This window comes from Gossypium hirsutum, chromosome D10, assembly GCF_007990345.1.
Source record: "Gossypium hirsutum isolate 1008001.06 chromosome D10, Gossypium_hirsutum_v2.1, whole genome shotgun sequence".
NCBI lineage: Eukaryota > Viridiplantae > Streptophyta > Magnoliopsida > Malvales > Malvaceae > Gossypium > Gossypium hirsutum.
This window is the reverse complement of record NC_053446.1, coordinates 47,745,125-47,766,641: the sequence shown is the minus strand read 5'-3', so window position 1 is coordinate 47,766,641 and position 21,517 is coordinate 47,745,125. Positions and strand designations below refer to the sequence as shown.

The 21,517-nt window shown below is 33.1% G+C and overlaps 1 protein-coding gene across 2 annotated transcripts; it reads left to right on the top strand.

Moving 5' to 3' along the window:
* Positions 1–4,751: 4,751 nt before the first annotated feature.
* Positions 4,752–13,497, top strand: LOC107916118 (squamosa promoter-binding-like protein 7). Of its 2 annotated transcripts, none has more exons than XM_016845282.2 (10): positions 4,752–7,897; positions 9,139–9,311; positions 9,426–9,637; positions 9,745–9,834; positions 9,916–10,023; positions 10,563–10,680; positions 11,004–11,139; positions 11,328–11,487; positions 11,760–12,326; positions 12,748–13,497. In XM_016845282.2, exons 1-10 carry the CDS (start codon positions 7,350–7,352, stop codon positions 13,030–13,032), a joined length of 2,397 nt encoding a protein of 798 aa, XP_016700771.1. In that variant the 5' UTR covers positions 4,752–7,349; the 3' UTR covers positions 13,033–13,497. The 2 variants fall into 2 exon arrangements, with proteins under 2 accessions (XP_016700771.1, XP_016700772.1); XM_016845283.2 differs by having other exon boundaries at positions 9,735–9,809.
* Positions 13,498–21,517: the final 8,020 nt, after the last annotated feature.

Genomic DNA, 21,517 nt, shown 5'->3' with positions numbered 1-21,517 from the left:
ATTTTCTTATAAACAATTGTGAGATTTCATTGTATTCATTTATCTCAAATGTTCTTCTTTGTATTTGTGCTTAATTGGCAAACATCCTAATCTTATAAGGATTGTTTATTTGTTTGCTTACTTGTTTCTCTTTGAGAGAGGGTTAATTCTTAAGGTTTGGGTAGAAACTTTAAGGGAGTTGTATCTTCAGATTTTGGAGCATAAATTGTAATATCTCAAAAATTTCTACTGTAATACCCCGAAAATTACTACAGTAAGAAAGTAGGTTTCCTTGATATAGTAAAATAAGGATATAAAGTGACAAAAAGGGAAATTTTGAGTTATGGCAACATTGGGAAGTATATTATGATATATTAATTCAAGAAAGGATTAAATCGCAAAAGTGAGAAAAGTTTTGTTGATTAAGAGTAAATACTTAAAATTTGAGGGGGTAAAGTGTAAATATGAAAAAGTTGAAGGACCAATGGTGCAAATATTTTGAGGGTGGAATAATCTAAAAACTAAGGAAAATAGATGAATTAGGACCAAATTGAAAAGGTGAAGAATTTTGAGGGACTAAATCGTAATCTTACCAAATTAAGTGATGACTCAAGGATGGAATTTTTAAAGATTATAAAAGGAAAAATGGTCAATTAGAAGAGAGAGAAATCTAGAAGACAATGATGATGTTGGAGATGTTTTAGATTAATTAAATAAACATTAGTTTATTAATATTTTAATTTAATTTTTAAAAATTATTTTATTATTTTATTATTATTTTTATTTAGTATATATATAAGAAAAGGAAGATGAAGAATCACCATCCCACCATTTTTACCCATGCACCAACGTGAGAAGAAGAGAGAAAGAAAGAAAGTTTTATTTTCTTTACAATTTGGTCCTTCCACCAAAAATTTACCATTTTCACCTAGAAATCAAAAGAATTTCCATATCCATCAAGAGAGAAGGATAACAAGGACACTATGGGGAGCTAGAATATCAAGTTAGATTCAAGAAAGAGAAGCTGGAGGAGAGAGAAAATCAAGTTAAAAGTTGAAACTAATAGGACAAGGTAAGAACATCAAGATTTCAATATATTTTTAAGTTTGATATTATTGAAAAAGCATAGAAATGATGTTATAGTAGAGTATTCTTATATAAGGTCTTACGTTCTTGAAATATTAGTGAAGGGAAATAAGTGAAAGTGATGAGAAATATTATAGAAAAAGGGAATAAGAGAGTTATAAACTTAGTAATCAACATCTTGCACTAAAATAGTTTTGGACAACAGCAGTAGGTTAGCTTTGAAAAATCACCATAAATTGTGGATATCGAATTAGAGGATGAAAAAAATATTAAATTAAATCTTATTGAGTCTAGTTTCTCATAGAGAAATGGTGTAAGTAATGGAATTGTAAATCATGAGATATAATAAATTTTGTGAGATAATGTCAAAATGAATTCGGGTTCCCCTGTTCTGAATTTGAAAAATCATCAAAAATTTGGGAAAAATAATTAGGGGCTTAAATTTATATTTTTAAATCCTTAATGAGTCTATTTTAAATATAAACAAATGGTAACATCATCCGAATCCCGTACGAGGAGATAATTAATTTTTAGTGAAGAAGAGTTGAAACTGTCAGACAGCAGAACATGGATGACTTTAAAGAATAAAATGCACTTACTGGCTAAACCATAAATTTTGAAAATTTTATGGTAAGAAGATATGTGAGTCTAGTTTCATATAAATTTAGCGGATCTTAATTCGAAGTTCCGTAGCTCAATATATAAATATTTTAGTGACTATGACTCAAGTGGACAACTTTGAATGAACATATAAATAAATAGTGAAATTATAGATAATGCTATATATAAGCATGTTATATACATTAAGGATGTGGAATAGAGAGGAGGAGGAAAATATATAATTATTCAACTAGCATGAGTTTTCATTAAAAATGGCTAATTTGCATGTTTTAGGATCAATGACTAAATTGAATAAAAGTAAAATTTTAAGGGTAAATTTGTAAAAATGTCAAAAAGTGACCAAATTGCATGAAATGAATTTTTTATTATTTAAATTAATAAATTGAATGAAATATTAATTTAGATCAAGATTGGGTGGAAATTCGAGGAAAATAGAAAATTACCAAAATGTCCCTGAATTTTAGTATTTCTGCAATTTAGCCTGGTAAGTTCGTATGAACTATATTCTGTATAATTTTAATTAAAGTGAATTTTATTTGGTGATGAATATTATATAAATATGTGTTTTATTATTGGAATTGAATTCTTATTAGTAATATGTATAATTATTAGATGCATTGAAATGATTATCGGAAGCTTGATTGTATTGGAAGCTTGTCTGAGATATATCACACTATCCATTGGTTCTATCAGTAATTTTGGATGATTTGATTCTGGTTATAATGGCATGAATAACTTAAATTGGCCAACATTAGCTTATTAATGTTTTGATTTTGATTGGTTATAAATATGAATGCTTGATGAAATGAAATGTTTGTAAATTAATTTGTAAACTCCAGTAATACTCTATAACCCTATTCTGGTGATGGATACGGGTTGGGGTGTTACATAAATCTTAAGAGAGATTGTAAGGTTAAAAATTTCCATCAAAGGTTGCTAAATCAGTGAATTTGGGAAAATCCTTAGTTATGGTAAGCTAAGGTAGTGGAGTAGGCAATTGGGGTCGAACCAATATAAATCATTGTGTTCTTTGTTGCACAATTTTCATTTCTTTCACCAGAACTTCTCAAAGGCTTATTCAACTTCCCTATTGGCGATCTCGAATTGATCCTTTCGAGCTAACACTATGTTCTAAATTGGCATGTAATAGGTGTTAATGTATATATATGTTTTGAATTTGAAAGTTATGAACTTGCTCATGTTGATATGTTATAAGTGTAATGACTAAAAGAGATGTTGATGCTGTTTTGGTAGGTTTGGTTCATGCATATGCTTATATGATTGTGATATTAAGTAGACTTAAATTGAAGTGTTATTAGGCTTTGATATGGTATTGGTATGGCGATGCTTAAATAATGAATGGTGTGTATGATAAGTACGTATTGGATTAGTTTGGTTTTGGTTGAAATATAGTGCCATATATGGCATAGTAGTTAGGCATTTTAAGTTGCATTTTTGGCATGTTAATGTGTATATTTTGTGTAGGTTTTGATGTTAATGAAAGAGTGCATTTTAGACCTTATTGAATGTTTACACAAAACTAGGCATTTGGAGACATATTCTTGAGCACACGGTTTGACACACGGTCGTGTGTCACACACGGGCTAATAACATGATCGTGTGCTCTTTTAGAATTGGAATGCATGCGTCCCACACGATCACAGTTAGTTACATAGCCTAGCCACATGGCCGTGTGGTTATTGCACACATGGTCACAGCCTTTCACATGGCCGTGTGACCCCTATTTTCAAAAAATTTCATATTATTTGATATATGTTCAATTAAGTCCTTATTTGTTTCTGGATTGGTTTAAGAGCTTTTGTAAGCTCGCTTTAGACTCGAAGTTGTTTGTATATCATGTTAAACATGGATTATGATTTGCTTTGTTGATTTATTGAATATATAAAATGTTTAATGTTTGGATTGATTATTAAATGTTGCTTTTAGATGTAATTGTTCCGTTATATGTTGTAGCATCCTATAACTCGAGTCTGATGATCGGACCGGGTAAGGGGTGTTACAGATTCAATATTTTTATTTGTTTATTGGTCTTTCACATGTGTAATATTGACCACGTGAGTAACTTTTTGTTTTAAAAATGCCACATAATTCAATTTAATGAAAGAAGTTTAATTATATTATAATTGAATTTCAATTGTTAAATAAAAAATTCTTTAAAATTAAAATAGAAGAATAAAACCAAGGAAAAAGAAATTCAATTAAGGATTTTTAGTTTAGAATTTGGTAAACTATATAATTAGTCATCTAATTATTATTATTTTTTTGGTCATCAAATTATAAAAACTTTTAATTTCATTGCTAATGTTATTATTTGATTTTGTTTTGGTCACCCACTATGAACGAAGTTTCTAACTAAATGTATTATTATACCAATTAAAAAAAAAGATCACAATCAACAATTTTGTTAATGATTTAACAAAGGGTGACCAAAACAAAATTGAATGATAACATTAGTGAGGGAATTAAAAGGTTTTGTAGTTCAATGATCAAAATAAAAACACGGAAATGAAGAATTATAATAAAATTAAAAACTAGGGTAAACTAGTTATATGGTTTATCCTAAAAAAGATAAAAAAAATTATAATAAAATTAAAAAAATAAATGAAGGAAAGAAACTAGTTTTGAATTTAATTGGCAATTGTGGGGTTAGTGTAAGATGCAATATGGATTTGGAATTAGAATAGTACATAAGGAATCCTTATGAAATAATAACTGAAAATTGATTCCTCCAATACTCAATAGTAAGTTATTTGAAATCTTTGTTAACTGTATCAAAAGTGTTTTTTCAGAAATGGAAAATTTAAAATGCTCATGTATGAAAATGAGAAAATGTCTAAAATTTTGATAAATAAATAATTTTTCAACAAACACAACGTAAGTTTTGAATTGTAAAATATCAATGGCGACAGCAACACTAAACTAATATTTAGAAAAAACCAAATGAAAAATTTAATATTTAGTTTGGAGGTGCAAATAAGACTTACAACATAAATTTTTATACAAACCCAAGGTTCTACTATCTTTGTTTTTATTTTTTTGGAGATAATTTAGCTGGATTTTATTATTAAAATCTAAAAAATAAAGCCCCAAAACAAAAAGAAATTCAATACAAATAAAAATGAGCCAACTCAAGAACAACCCAAACTCAGTAGAAGGAGATTGCTTTAGAAGCATCCAAGCCATTAGCAACAAGATAGGCACGACTCCTGACAAAACAACTATAAAATAACTCCATTAATTATCACACCTTCCTAACCTCCAAAAAAACGTTTCATCTACCGTCCCTCTTTCCTCTCCCACCTTTTTCAACTATCCCAGAATGCAGATTGACGCAACGCACATCAGACATTCACGCTCCTCTGGCAGTCTCTTTCCACTAGCTCCTCGGCGTAACCAGGTGCCCCACTATTCATATCTCTATGTTTCCCATTTCTCAAGCCTTCTGTAGCTAACAAATGAGTTTTTATATAAACTTAGGGTCAAAGCCAGAAAATTATTTTAGGGGGCCGAATGAAATTTTAATTTTTAATAGTCTATATCGTTATAATTTTTAAAGGATCAAATTAAATTTTTATAATTTTAGGGGGACCAAAGTACAATTTTACTTTTATTAATTTAAAATTTTAAAGGGCTTAAATACTAATTTTTCATTTTAAGGGGAGCAAGGCCCTGCCAGCCTCCTAAATTTGCCTCTGTATAAATTCACCTTTTATTCTTAAACCATGTGAGATTCATAATCCTCCTAATAAAATATTAAAGATACACTTTTTTTTTTTTGAAATAAATGGTCTGTTTTGATTAAAACATGGGCCGGAAGTCCAAAACAAACAAAACCAAAGCAAAACAGCAGTCCAAAAACAAAAATCAGCAACAACAAAATCAGGTAGAAAATAAAAAACAAACTTAAGAAAACCAAACACAAAATCAACAAGAAACATCTTCCAAACCCAACGAAAAAAGCAAACCCAAAATGGCCAAAACTTCCATAGCTAGCAAATAGAGGCACCAATCAGGAGACTAGGGTTGAGATTCCTCAATAAAGACCACATTTCTCAACCAAGAACTTCAAAAAGAGAGGAGGGGACTACGGTGGTTGGTGAAAACGACGATCCAGATTAATCAGTTCCAAAATTTTATGCGGAGCTTCCTTAACCCAAAAAGAATCTTTCAAGTGTTTCATACCTTTAGACGCCATCGCATGCGCAACAACATTACCTTCTCTTGCTACGAATTCAAAACGACAGGATGTGAACCCTTTCAGCATGTAGAGCACATTCCAAATAATTGGCCTCAATTCTGAATTATCTTCCCAATATAGATAACTCCTAACTAGGCATAAAAGTTAAATTTTATAACAAAATATATTTTCTAATTCAGCTGATTTATTCACTAATTATCATTTGAAATATATCAAGTAATTATGATTCTAATTTAAAGGTTGTATCTAACCTCAAATGCTTCATAATTAAATATAAAAAATTAAAATGTTGATGAGAGATAATAAATAAAATTTTAAAAAAAATTCAAAATTCTCACTGGTAAAACCGGCTTACATATTAATAATGATTGCTTCAAAGGCAAATAAACAGATTTCCAAGTTTTGAATTATAAAAATGAAACCTTTCAAATCACAATTCGGTAATGACAACCATGATTTGATTGGACATCATATATAATTTCAACTACAATTTGTTTATTAAGATATTAATTGAAGGAGTGCAAACTGTTTTAAGACAGCATTGAGAGGAAAGCAAAACCATGAAATTGCGTGACTTTTGAGTTTCGACTTTGGTGGATCGGTTCTGAGCTTCATTATTGTCTTTTAAATATCCGGTTTTTTTGACAAGACATGTCATCATCTCGCCGCTTCATCTATTTTCGACAACGATTCTACACCTTCCTATCCCACGCGCTTTCCTTCCCACGTATACCCTACACGGCTCCACCCTCCTCGTGTCCTTCCCCGGCGCGTCACACCCGTATATACCATGTCGCCACAATAACCACATTTTCGTCATTTCCCATAACACAAAAATGGTAAAAATAGAAATGATTTAAAACACAAAGGGTTTATTTACAAAACATCCCCAAACTATTGTATATATTCTAAATTGATCTATAAACTTCAAAATGTTATAGTTGAAATTCAAAGTGGTTTTCCATCAGTCTATACATTGATTTATAAGTTAAATATTAGTTCGGATTTGGACAAGAATTTAAAAAGAAAAAGCAATGTCAATAAAAATTTAGAATTTTTTTTTACAATATTAGATTTAAATAAGTACACATGTGTCTTAAATACATTACATGTCAAATTTGAGCTGTAATTTAATGTCCAAGTTAATGAGTAAATCGGTTATGATAGTGATACTTTCATAACTCAACTCAATTGGAGCGATTTGAAGTTTAAAGATTACTTTGAAATGTACACTGTAATTCGAGGACATATGATGGAATTAACCCAGAAATAAAATATAAATAAGGAGCTGGAATCTTCGATACGAGTCGCCACCTAATGTTAATAAAAAACTCCGGGTATCGATATGACCCGACCGACCCGTTGATTTTGTCCCTTTTTCCCGTCAACCAATCCAACCACCAAAATAACCAAATCGTATGCACTTTGGGGATTTTTTTATATTATGGACCAAGATCCATCTCCTGCTACGCAAACGCCTCGTGGCGATCATCGGTCTGAGAATCGTAAAATGGACTTTCCGGTGACGGGACCTGAACTGGCTTCCTCCGTTTGGGACTGGAATGATCTCCTCGAATTAACTTCTGACGATCACTTACCCATTTCCTTCGACGACTATGGTTTCTCTCCTCCTCCTTTAGAAGTTCTGGCTGGGGATCCCAATACAGTTCCGGCGCCCGATCGTGTACGGAAGCGGGACCCGAGGATGACTTGTTCGAATTTCATAGCTGGTCGGGTCCCCTGTGCGTGCCCCGAGATCGATGCGCAAGTCGAGAAGCTTGAAGAGGAAGAGGCGGGGGCGCCGGGGAAAAAGAGGGCCCGAACCGGTCGAGTCGGGTCGGGGACGTGTCGATGCCAAGTTCCGGGTTGCGAAGTGGATATTAGCGAGCTTAAAGGTTATCACAGGAGGCATAGAATTTGTCTACGATGCGCCAACTCCAGCACCGTTCTGATCGATGGAGAAACCAAGAGATATTGCCAACAGTGTGGCAAGTAAGCTCTATTTTACACTATTTTCTTGTTCTTCTGCTATATCCCCCTCCCTGCCTTGCTTCTCAAATTTTAGGCTAAACATAAGTCTATCTACTTATAATTTAGGCTTTATTATTGAAATTTTTTGAAGGTTTTTGTTTTCATTATGAAATTCAATGCTTAGTTTCATAGTTTGTATATGTAGATGATATTTTTTTAACTAATTGCTCTATTAATCGTTAACTGCACTTTAGGAAATGGGAAGAGGTTGGCGGAATTATTGAGTTGTTTCATATTTTGGATCTCCTATAGAGCATGGCTTGAAGGCTCATATACAGAAAATGTTAATAAGTTTTATTTCTTTTAACATTTCTGTGGAATAAAAGTGTTACCTCCTTATTTCTTGCATTTGCACTAAAAAATTGTTCTCGCTATCTAAAATATTTTAAGTGGGTGTAATTTTTATGTAACTGTCTTTATACCCATTGTCTGTATAATTTACTTTTCCTACTACCCATCATTTTAACGAGTTTATGCCCACTTTCTTTTCATAACCATTTATAAATAAAGGTTTGAACGTTTCATTTTGGACTTTTTGATTTTTTGGCAAACTTAGCACTCTAAGATTCTCTCTACAACTTTCTACAATCACAGCTACGTGCCTTCCACCGCACTTGTTTTCTAGAATCTGCTTCGATCTTCCTCTCCTCCATCTCTCCACGACATCTCGTTTTGCTAGATTTTAATGTCTCCTCACCTTACCAAAAGACCCTCTATAGTATATTTAGCTTTAGAAATGAAATTTTTGGGCGAAAATTAAATAGCAAAAGCTATGTTGCTCGGATTCTTCATCCTTGTTTAAGTACCAGTGTCCAACAGTCTGTATCCGACTTATAGACATAGGGAAGTGACATCTATGGATCCCTTTATACATGAAAATACTTAGAATCTAATTGTACCATGTTCGATACGCAGTGTATCCAGCAAGCACTCCCAAGTCTGGGTAAGCAAATAACAATTGAACGGAACCTTTAGAAGTTGTAATCAATTTTTCATCTTTTTTTCTGCTGATGTTTACAATTAGCGTTTTCTGTTCATGGAAGTCTATACTCTAGAAGTGAATTTTGAAGTTTAAAACATGAATGGAGTTGTTCTTAATGGTAAATTTTAAGAGCTGGATTTACTTTTGGGTGGGGGGTGGGGTTGGGTGCACGGCTATTGTTATTTATTGTGTTGAAGTTTGTCTTTCAATTACTTTTCAGGTTCCACCTGCTGTCTGATTTTGATGAAGGTAAGAGGAGTTGTAGAAGGAAACTAGAGCGTCACAACATTAGACGGCGAAGGAAGATTGTTGGTTCTAAGACTGCTGTCAATAAAGAATCTCAAGGTGCTATACAAAGCGATGGCATTGCTTGTGATGGTGAAGCAGGAAAAGGTTTTTAAAATTAGATTTAATGTTGCTGTTGTGGATAAATCATCCTTTTTCTTCTCTTTGAAACTTCAAGTTCTCCTTCCTTGTTGCATACCTTATTATTTCCTTTTTCTTCAGATGATTTGAGTGGCCTGATAGCTGAAGAAGAACCAGCCTTTGAGTCTGAAGAAGCTCTTGTTTCTGCTCATTGTTCGGCTCCCCTGTTGCAGGATATTCGTAATGATAGTGTTGTAACCCTTATTGACACTGAAACAGATGGAGGGAAAGATGATTCCAAGTTTTCCAATTCTACTTCTTACTGTGACAGTAAGACGGCATACTCATCCATGGTCGGTTCCCCAATTGGTTCGCGCTAGCAATGTTTTATCTTCACTTTCTGTTGCATGTCTTTGTGTGTATATATATTGATTTTGTGTTTCATTATAGTGCCCTACAGGCAGGATCTCTTTCAAGCTTTATGATTGGAATCCAGCAGAATTCCCACGAAGACTTCGGCACCAAGTATTTTAAACAATTTTTCTTAACAGTTTAGTATTTAATTAGATCAAATCGCTTCTGTGGTTAGAGGTCTGGGGAATTTATTAGCTTTTGGCCAACTGAATTACAGATTTTTGAATGGCTGGCCAACATGCCTGTTGAGTTGGAAGGCTACATCCGTCCTGGTTGCACTATCTTGACTGTGTTTATTTCAATGCCAAACAATATGTGGGCAAAGGTAATGGTTTGATCAGATGGCTTTTTTTAATCTCTTTCTTGGTTATATTTGGTCTGTTCATGACATCAATTTTCAACTTCAAAGCTGATAACTTGTTTTTCCTCTTCCTTTTGCTCTCAATCAACAATGTAAAGAGAAAAAGCTTTTGCTGATATTACCTTAACTGCATAGTTCTTCAAAGTCTTGAGTTTTATCCGGTTTTGATGACTTGCTTGTTTTACCAGAAACAATGATAATTGGTATATGGTATATACATCAAATAATTTAGAACGTACATATGTAGTAATGTGGTAATTTTGATGCTTTCTATGGATGGAAATCAACTTTATAGACATTTCAGAAATGTGCTATGTCTTGATACTTTTTATGCCCATATTTGTGTTTAGTTAATGACAATAATGAATAAAAATTCAGGCCAACATTATGATTTTTCTTTTTCTGACTGAAAATTATCTTCTTGCGCTTGCAATTCTGTCCTTTCCTTTCATGTTTTTGGCAGGTTTGTCAGATTTTAACTTTTTCTTTCTTCTACCAAACAGTTATCAGAAAATCCAATGACCTACATGCATGATTTTGTCTTTAGACCTGGAAGGATGCTATATGGGAGAGGTTTCATGACTATTTATCTTAACAACATGATTTTCCATACTAGGAAAGGTGAGAATCAAATGTAATTTTTCACTAACACATTATATTAATTTTATTTTATGAAATTGATGTCTCCAAGCCTTGAAATGATGGTTGAAATTTCTGGAAGAGAATTTCCAGTGAATGAATCTTTTCCTTCATCGTGGCCATCTGCTGGTCTCAAACCAAGCAATCTGCAGCTGGAGTTATGATTTTATATTTCAAAATAAGCTCTTGATTTCATATTAAATCTGAACTGCTTCAGTTCCTGGTTTAAATTCTTTGGTCTCGTAGGTGTCTGTATTTCATTCATTTGAATCTCTTAGTATGATTAAGGTCTCTTGTATGTGCAGACGGAACTTCGATGGTGAAAATTGATCCGGAGGTGCAGGTCCCAAGACTTCATTTTGTTTATCCTGCATGTTTTGAGGCTGGCAAGCCAATGGAATTTGTTGCTTGTGGAAGTAATTTGCTGCAGCCTAAATTTCGGTATGGATTTACCTTCATAAGTTATCATATGTATTTATCCAAAATTCACTTTCTTTCTGATCTTCATTATCCTTTTTTTCTCTTTCTGAAAACTTTTCAGTTGACAACTCTTATGAGTGATCCTTCTCTAACCGCTAATCATCCCCCTTAACTGATTGGTTGATGCATAAGAAACATGATTTTTACAGATTTCTAGTATCTTTTGCCGGAAGGTATCTGCCCTGTTATTATCGTGTTGCATCCTCACTTGTTCAGAGTAAAGATGATTCTCCTAGTTGTGATCATCAATTATACAAGATATACATCCCACAAACTGAACCGGATCTCTTTGGTCCTGCATTCATTGAGGTGGGTACCATGAAAGTTGTCTTAATATTTCAGTTGTCATCCCTTCTTAAGGAGAATATTTGACAAAATATTTCAATCCATGCTGCATCTTGCTAAATGAACAGAGAAGATTTACGTTAAATGCTTATCTTTCGATTGTTATAAATTATGGAATGAATTTTCCCCTTTAGTTGAGATACAAAATATATATCGATCTCGATGAAGTTTCAACGTAATATGTTTGAGTCATCTCTTGGGGTATTTAATTTTTCATATGTGGATTTCTTTTGTAGGTTGAGAATCAGTCTGGATTATCAAATTTTATTCCTGTCCTAATCGGAGACAAGGAAGTTTGTTCTGAGATGAAGTCAATACAGCAGAGGTTTGATGCCTCCGTTTTTCAAGAAAGATCGATTTTTTCTACCACTGGGTCGTTGTTTGAGGCATGTGAAATGTCAACTTCTCAACACAGAGCTTACTCTGAATTTCTCTTAGATATAGCATGGTTATTGAGGGAGCCTAAATTGGAAAATTTTAAAGAAACTATCGCCTCTTCTCAGATTCTAAGATTCAATCGTTTATTGAGCTTTCTCATACAAAATGAATCAACAATCATCTTGAAGAAAATATTACAAAATCTGAAGATTGTGGTGGAGATGATCGGGTTTGATGGAACTAATGATTCAGGTGTAAGGTTATTACAGAAATATATGAATCATGCTAGAGATATCCTTAGTGACGAACTTCAGAAAGGTGAAATTCCTGTCTTTCGTTCAGAGTACATTGAGCAAGAAAGAAACCAGGTTTCTCAAAGCAGCTTCGATAACAATGAGCTACCAATTGTTCCAAAAATTTCTCAGGTGAGGACTCAATTTTGATAAATTAGCCAGATTTACTTTCGTGGCTCTGTATACTGTGATTCTAAAAATATTCAAGGCCTCAAAGTTTCTCGAGTGTTCTACAGATCTGGTGTTATGCCTCAGAACTTTTAAGAGATATGATTTCTAGTGCATGAAATTATAAGAGGGATTTCACAGACCTCTATTTCCTAATGGGGGTATATGTCCGATTCAAGTATGTTCAACTATTTTAGAAGTTTTTTCCTTTATTTGGATATCACAGTCATGTTTGAATAGGTTTTTGAAATAGATGTTGGATGAAGAGTTGAATAACTTAGGAGGAAACTATGAGAGGGATTTTGAAACTGATATTGCATAATATCTAGCTTTTACATATTATACATAATTTCAATGCTTATAATGAATGATGTTCTATCTGCAGGTTTTGGAGGAAAGAACTAGTAAACTACAAACAATAATGGCAGCACCTACTCCCAGTGAAACTGTTCCACTTTTAAACAAAGAAAATATCATGAATGTGAACCTCAGCAAGGATTACTCGAGAAAATCGTGTGGATTTGCTACCATGAGATTGAGGTCCCATGCGGCTGTACTCATAATTGCTGCTACTGCTATTTGCTTAGGCATGTGTGCAGTCATTTTCCACCCCAACAGAGTTGGTGAGTTTGCAGTAACAATGCGCAGGTGTTTGTTCGACAGGGTATAAGGGGGTATATGGACAAAACAATTAGTGCATGCGAACAGGGACGAGGCATGCTTGGACCATTGCTTCGTTAGGATGTAAATATATGTATGTTAGTGTTTGATGAAATCAGGGTGTCCGAAAACATCCTCCAGTTTTGAGATGGGTTTAAGAGGATTTGACGTTGTTGCCTGAATCCAAGTGGCAATGTAGGTGTAGAAAGGTAATTGACTTTTCATATTCCTTGAAGTTTATCAGAACAATAATTCAGAGATGGTATAGAGTCCAAGTACGGTAGATGGGAACATGAAGGTTGTTGAATCATGTAAGAGGGACTTTTTTTTTTTTTTAATCATTGTAAATCATATAAACTACAATTGTTAAGCAGGTTTAGGTGTAGCTATTTTCCTGTATTTGTCTAGGCATTCTCCATATGCAAAGAAACTCCCTCTTTTTTTGAAATTTAATTAGATTTGTGAGCTTCAGTAACTCCCCGTGTTACATATATTTATATGAAGAGGGATGTTCTTATATCTGTAAAATTAAGCATTATGTTCGGATTAAAAGTAGTAAAGAAAAGGAAGGAAAGGAAAAGAAAAAGAAAGGAGTGGGGAGTCAAAAGTTATTATTATGTTTAAACGGTTAAAATTAAGGAAGGAAAGGGAAGTTAAAGTAATTTTATTAGTTATATAAAGTAGTAATAATAAATATAAAGTCTGCAAAAACACTCCTCCTAGTCTCTCTGCTTTTCTCTCATTTTGTAAGCGCGAGGAGAGCTTTCTTTGTCGGTTTCCGCTGCCGGCGCCCCTTCTCTCCTTTCCTCTGTCTCTCTTTTTTCCTTTTCTTTTCTTCCCCTGTTGTTTTCTTCTTCCCTTGTCGATGGTCGCGCGCAGTGGGTTTCCCCCTCTCTCGCCAGCCAGTGCTCTCTGCGGTAGGGTGATCACCAGCTGGCTCCTTTTCCTGTTTTGGAGGACTGTGTTCTCCTTCCCTTAGTGATGGTGCTATGAATCTATTAAAAGTAAATTCCTACCCCTAAATAGAATATAAATTTGAGTGCAGGGAGTAGAGTCGATCTCGAGATTGGATATCCAAAATTGTTATCTAAAATTATTTTCTTTTTGAGCAGAAGACTAGTTTAATCTAATTAAAAATAAATATAGCAGAAATAAATATAAGTTGAAACTACAGTAAAATAAATAGAACGAGATAAAATTAAATGAACTGATAAGACACACATTAGCTTTAGTCACGATTTAGGTTCCAGCTTTAAATTGATTAGGATAGTAAATTTTCTCATTAATTATTTTGTGTGCATATTAATTGTGGGAATGTTTGATAGTTAACTTTTATTGTACGAATAACTTTGAAATACGCGTCTATAATTTAGTTTTTCGGTAACTTTACGAACAAGAAAGACTCGACTTGAATCAATAACTTCAATTGTGGGTTGTTTAAATCTGATAGTTACTTTCCTTGACAGGTCTAATTACTTATTTAATTAATCACGTTAATTTATTATTCGATAGATCGATTACGATAATTATGAAAATCAAATCAATGGATCCTTTTTAACTTGATGCTATCATGATTTTGTGAGATTATTAAGCTTATCTCCTAAAGTAAAGAAATTACGAATGCTGAAGTGAAGAATTTTCGGTATGAATTTGAATTTCACGAATCAAATACCATATAAAAATTAATCTATTAAAATTAATTCATAAAACAAAGAATAAGAAAAGGAATTATCTAAAGGGAAATTTTATTAAAAACAAAGAAAAGAAGTAGGGCTATTGTTTTTAGGTGGCTGTGTGTAGAACTGTCTATGGGCCAGGCCCGAAGGTCCACCTGAAAAGTGAAAGAGTTTAGGTAAAAATATAGATCCAAAAAATAGATTTGGGCAAAAAGATAATGTTTGTTTAAAAAATGGGCCGGGCTCCAAGTAAGGTTTTTTTGGCTCGAGCCTAGCCTGAATATGCAAAAAAAATCTGTTGTTTTTTTTACTGTTTTCTTCTCTTTTTTTTTACTGTTTTCATGCTATTTTCTTGTTGTTTTTTACTATTTTGCTACCATTTCACTATTATATTGCTAGTATTTTGTTGTTATTGTTTGGATATTGTATAACTCTTGTTTTATTGTTAATTTTGTTACTATTTTAGAAACATTTATTTGTTAAGTTGCACCTATATTAGTGTTATTTAAGGATACATATTTTTTATTAAATTTATTTACAATTTGTTGAGAAACATTTATTTTAACGTATTTAGTATTTTTAATGTATTATATATATTTTAAAAAATTATATAAAAAAATAATACGAGCTGGCTAGACTTGAGAAAAAATTTAGGCCCTTTTTTGGGCCGAGTTCGAGCCTAACAAATGAGTATTGTTGACACCATTTTTTGGATGAAAAATGGGGTCGACTTGGGTTTTGACGAAAACGAATAAAACGGGAGTCGCCACCAATCTTTTTTGATGAGGTGTGATTGGATCACCTTGAAAACTGGTTGTTTTTTAATAAACAATTTTATTTTTTTATTAAAACAACGATTTTGGTCCACGAAATCCAAAAAAACGGGTTCGGGAGTCGGTTACGCACGAGAAAGGATTAGCACCCTCAATACGCCCAAAATTGGTACCTAGTTGATTACTTAATGTCTTAATGTCGAAAATTGAGAACTTTGAAGAATTTTAAAAATACGATCCTTGTATTAAAATAATAAAAAAATAGAAAAGAAGCATATTTTACGTTATTCGAGAAAGAGAATCATATCCAGTGAGTTAGGACACAATGTCTCGAGTTCCCGATACGCGAATAAAAAATGCTTATTTTTTAAGAAATATTTTATCCATCTTGGATTTAAAAAACGAAATCACGACCAGTAAGTTAGGACGCGATTTTTTAATCCCGAGATCATTTAAAATTCGAATTTAAAAAGATTCGTGCATTTAGATTTATCGTGAAAATCGAAACCCAATAAGTTAGGGTACGATCCTCTCGAATCTAAACACGAAATATTATTTATTCAAAACAAATTTTGTTAAATAAAGTATAATAAAACACGAAAATCGTAACGAAAATGCGAAGGCAAATTACATTGTTGTTATGCATGGTAAAATTATAATGCCCGCAAAAGTATTATAGCAACAATATAAAATAAGATCGAACCTACAACATCCAAACAAGTAAAATATAAAAACGAATAAAATTAAATCATTCATTCAAAATAAATAATGAAAATGAAATAAATAAAAAGTAAATACAATAAAAAAACAAAGAAATATATATGTGTATATATATGTATATGGACATAAATTAAAATATGTACATATATATTATAAGAAAGGTATACATAATTATTGCAAAATATAGGAATATATGCATACAGATGAAAAGATATATACATATGTGGAAAATGAAATGACATAATATATATAAACAACATACGTATTTTAATATATATAAAAACATATATATATATGCATATAAAATTGAGTAGGTATATTAAATAAGTTAAATATATATATACGTATATGTATATAAAAACAATTGTATAATAATAATATATTAAAACAAATATATTTAAAAATTTCATGAGTGAATATAAGAAAACAATAATACTAACAATAGTATTAATAAATATAATAATAGTAAAGATAATAATGATAATAATAATAACTAAATAATAATAAAAAATGCTAAAATATGGACTGAATCGAAATAAAACAAAAGTATTGGGCGAAATCGAAATAAGAAAAGGCAAAAGGGACTAAATCGTGTAGCGCGCTGAAAGAAGGGGGACCAAAATGGTAAATACCCCAAAGCCCCAAAACGCTGCGCTTAGATGAGGACTAAAATGCATCAAAAATAAAACTTTAAGGCCAAATTGCAAATATGCGAAAAACTTCCATGAAAGCGCTACAAAATCAAAGGGACTATTTGCGCAAATAATCCATTTGAAGAAAATGCGCGGATCCTCCCCTGGGTCGGGTCACCGCGCGGGTCAGGGCCAAAACGGCGTCGTTTTGGCACCTGACCCCAAAGGGTAAAACAGCGTCGTTTGGGATTTGGTATTTAAACCCATTTTCTTCCAAAAAAAACATTTTAACCAATTCCCTAAAAAAAAACTCCACATTTTCTCTCAACAGCCAAGCTTTCAGGGTTCCAAACCCTCCCCGCGCTGATCATCGGCCCACCGTACCGGCGCCGCGCCGGCCACAGCACACGGTGGTCGGAAAATTCAAAAAGGTAAAATTTTTATTTTTTTCTCAAATAAACTGCTTTTAATAAATATATATATGTGTATGTATAAAAAAACGAGTATGAGAAAAGAGATGCGAAAACGAGAAAACAAAATCACCTTTTGATTTTTTGATTTTTTTTGAATGTTACAAAAAAAGAGAACAGAGAATCACCAAAACCGAACCCCTTGGCAGTGGGGGATCCTCGGTTTTTATAGTCTATTTACATAGTTTTTTTTTTGATTTTCTCTTCTTGTTGCTACTGTTTCTTGCGTGTTTTTGCAGGTGACGGCGCAAGTGGGTGAACGGTGATGTGACCGTGGCGGTGGCGACGTGACAACAGCGGCAGTGGCAGGGAGCCAAAAGGTCAAAAGGCTAAAGGGGGGAGGCGGCGCCTAGGTACGGCACTAGGGTTTCTTTTCTGAAACCCTAGCCTGATTTTTTGGGGAAATTGGGCCTTAGTTGAATTGGGCCTCGGGTTAGTGGGTTAATTGGGTTTGGGTCTGGTTAATTGTAATTGGGCTGGGGTTTGGGCTGGTAGTTGGTGGGTTTAGTTTGGGAATTGTTTTTGGGCAGGTTTTGTAATGGGCTAGGCTAGTTGGGTTTATTTTTGGGTCTGTTATTGGGCTAAAATTTTGAGTTGTTGGGCCCCGGGCTAAATTTGGCTTTGTACAAGTATAAAATTTTGGATGGGCCTAACCCGAACCCATCTTGACCCGGTCAATAGATACCTCTAGCTATGCGCCTAACCTTTCCTTCTAACTATCAATAGGTATATGTGTATATATATAATATATACATATGTATAAAATATAATTCTAATAAAAATAAAACCTAAAAACTATAAGGAGTGTGGTTATTAGACCTGATCATGGTCGGGTCGGGTTGATACAAAATTTTAGGTTTGTTTTCTAGATTCGGGTTCGGTCCAAAAATAATCTTAAAATAAGCAAGTAATTCAGGCTAAGCCGGGTCCGGGCCAAAATATTCTACTTGAGTCTCGACTCATTTAGAAAATGGACTTTATTTTTTTGTCCAAATTCATTTTTTGAATTTATATTTTTACTTGAACCCTTTTACTTTTTGAGCGGGTGGGCCAACTCATGTTTAGGTTTAGTAATTATATGCACGCCCCTCATGTTTAGGTTTAGTATTTTCCCAAGAACGTAATAATAATTTACGAATTATTATAACTACATAGAAAATGATCAATTAAGTACTTTCCCGACATATTGGACAATAATTATACTTACATAGAAAATGATCAATTAAGTGCCAAATTAAGCAAAACTCATGTCCAAAATTAATTGAAAATAAATAATAAAAATATGTCGATTAAGCACATTATTAAATTCCCTCCACTTACGAATGCTTGCCCTCAAGCATTTCATGCATTTATCAATCTGGGCATACCACATTCTTTCAAGTCAATTCAATCATCACAATCCTCAATTCAATCAAACAGATAGTCATTAGTAAAATTTCTATCCTACAACCGTCTCCCTCAGCTAACACATCGATTCACAATTCAATTAAGCACATAATTTTTCAAATCATCTCATAATTAGGCTCCACAATATTAATTCATGCTAAATTGCCAATACATCAAAATTAAACAAAATTACCCCATTTCTGTGTTTGATTTTTGTTTTCTAAACGAAAGAAATGAAAGGCTTATCTAGAGTGTCACAGCCAAGAAGGATAACAACCCAAGCACATTACCCTGGTTATTCAATTCGTCACATCTCTAGATAGCTACTAGCTCTACTCATAATTGTTAAGATTAACGAAGTAAGTAAATAGCTTAAAACATCACTCAATCTTTAGGAACAAAGACAAATGCCAACCTAAACACTTAGACTCCGGTTACTCAATCAATCACAAACTCTAAGCCTATACTCATAATCCAAACAACTAGTGGAGTATTTATTGACATTTTTTTTTTCAATTTTTTCTTCAAAATTATTTGTTTTTTCCAAACACAGGATAGAACAAAAGATTATTTACGATGAAGAATTCATGTAAACAAGGTATTTTAATCAATTTAGTGCAAACCAATGAAGCATTCAGTTTCGCATGCAACTATTATCCCAAATAATTAAGTGAATCTACATGATTTCTTATCAGAATCAAGTCATTGGATCAAAATTTTTGTAGTATCTATATGCTTCAAAGGATTGTCAAAAGTGATTTTTTTTTAAATTTTCCCAAATGAAAATGGCATGCAAGGATGTGAAAACGCAATTAATACACAAGGATTTAAGCAAGCAATAGACCAATTTCACCACATACAGTTAGAATATACCAAATTTATGATTCGTTTTAATTTATACATTTTCCTCAATAAAATCATAAGAGGCAAGAGGACTTCCCTGAAAGCCGCCATATTCGTTGTTCTCATATGCTCCAAATCCTTCGTTCAACCTAAAAAGATATTGCCAAGCATTCAGTTGCAAAATGAATGTGGAGTGATATACTGTAAAATAAAATGAAAGTATCTAGTTAAGGTGCCTACAAAACAAGTAAAAGTAAAGAAGAAAAGCAAATAAATAAAATTATATAAAATAACATTCTGATGAATAAGAAAACATACATACATAAATAAATATATGAATGGCTTGGCATGCTGGTCGACGGAGCGGGGCGGTAGCCGATGGAGCAGATGGTTGGGTTGGGCTAGGAATTGATGATGCGGGTTGGAGGTTAGCTGCGAAAGAAACCGTTGTGGCAACGTAATGCTGGTGTAACGGGGCAGACGACGCGGGGCTGCTACTCGCGCGACTTCGAGGCTGAAGGAACATGGGAGGTTGTTGGATCAAGTGTCGTAAGCATATATTCGTTTGGTATAATTGTATTTTTCGAACAAATTGTTTTAATAAAAAAATATCTATAAATTAAATTAATACTCTTGAATATTATCCTCAATGGTTTTTGCATATAAAGCAAAATGAATGAAAATATTAGCTCATTGATTATCTAACGTTTAACTAATACTAAATAGTATTACGTAATTAAATTGTAATATGGGAAAACATCTTATATTAATAGATAAACTAAACATGTCCTTAGTTTAATCGAAAATGAGCGGTCTTTTTATAAAAATATTATTTAAAAATTAATTAATCACATAAATGGGTTGGGGAACAAATTAATTATGAGAATGGTATGAAAATTACAGTAACTATCAGTGCCGCCTGACTAACTGACAGCACTACTCTCACTTTTTCAATCATCATCAGTCGATCATGGGTTTGTAAAAATAATAATTTTTTAGTAGTGCCCTTGACACGTTGATGGCACCCGTATAAATTCTAAAAAAAAAAAGTAGGGGAAAACTTTATTGTTTCCAAGTATCTCATCTGAGCCATCTCCCCTCTAATTCTATTATACCTTTTAAAACACTATGCAAGTGACAACCAGTTGTTTCTCCTCAACGTCTAAACCAACAATTTGACTCATCTCTAACCTGATCTCTTTCAAAATTCATGTCAGCTTTGTGTTGGTGTTTTATGTACATACCAGTAAACAACTGAACACACAACATAAACTAGTGCCCTTCGAAGTCTTTCTCTCCACAAGTATTCCATCTATAGTAAATTAGCAAACACAAATGTGGATGTGAATGTGCGTAGATAACACAAGCGTTGACCATTTCATTTTACATAGTAAATTTCAAGTTAACTTTTACTGCATAAATCAATTTCTTTTAATATCAACTGTAACGTAGCAAGAGAAATGATTTCATAATAGCCCCAAATCCAATCATTCAATGTATTATGTTGCAAAAAAAGAGCCTAAACATATATGCAAGAAATAATAATTTGATTTGATACACATAAAAGAAAGGTCTCAATTGGAATAAAAGAAATGCAACATCAGATTGTTCTCGCTTTCCATTCAAACCGAAATCAGATCACTGTTCTCTCTTTCCACCTCAACCTTACGAGACCCTTTCATTCGCGCCAAGGACAGGCCCTCCTGCAACTGTTCGTCCCCCACCCCAAGACATTACGCCATCAGCATTAACAGTAACCCACCCTTCCAAAGGAGCTTCCCTCTCCTTGGTCTCCTACTTACAACTGATGCTTGTCGTTGCTTAGCAGATAAAACAGAAGCTGTCCAGGCTTTACCCGTCGCAACAATAATGTCAGAGGACATGCAGCCATAATTGAAAACAAAAACAAAATTATTCCGGCTTTTCCACACGCACAAACCAGCATATAGTTGTATAGAATGTGCTCCAATTCCCTACATCAGTACACACATTATC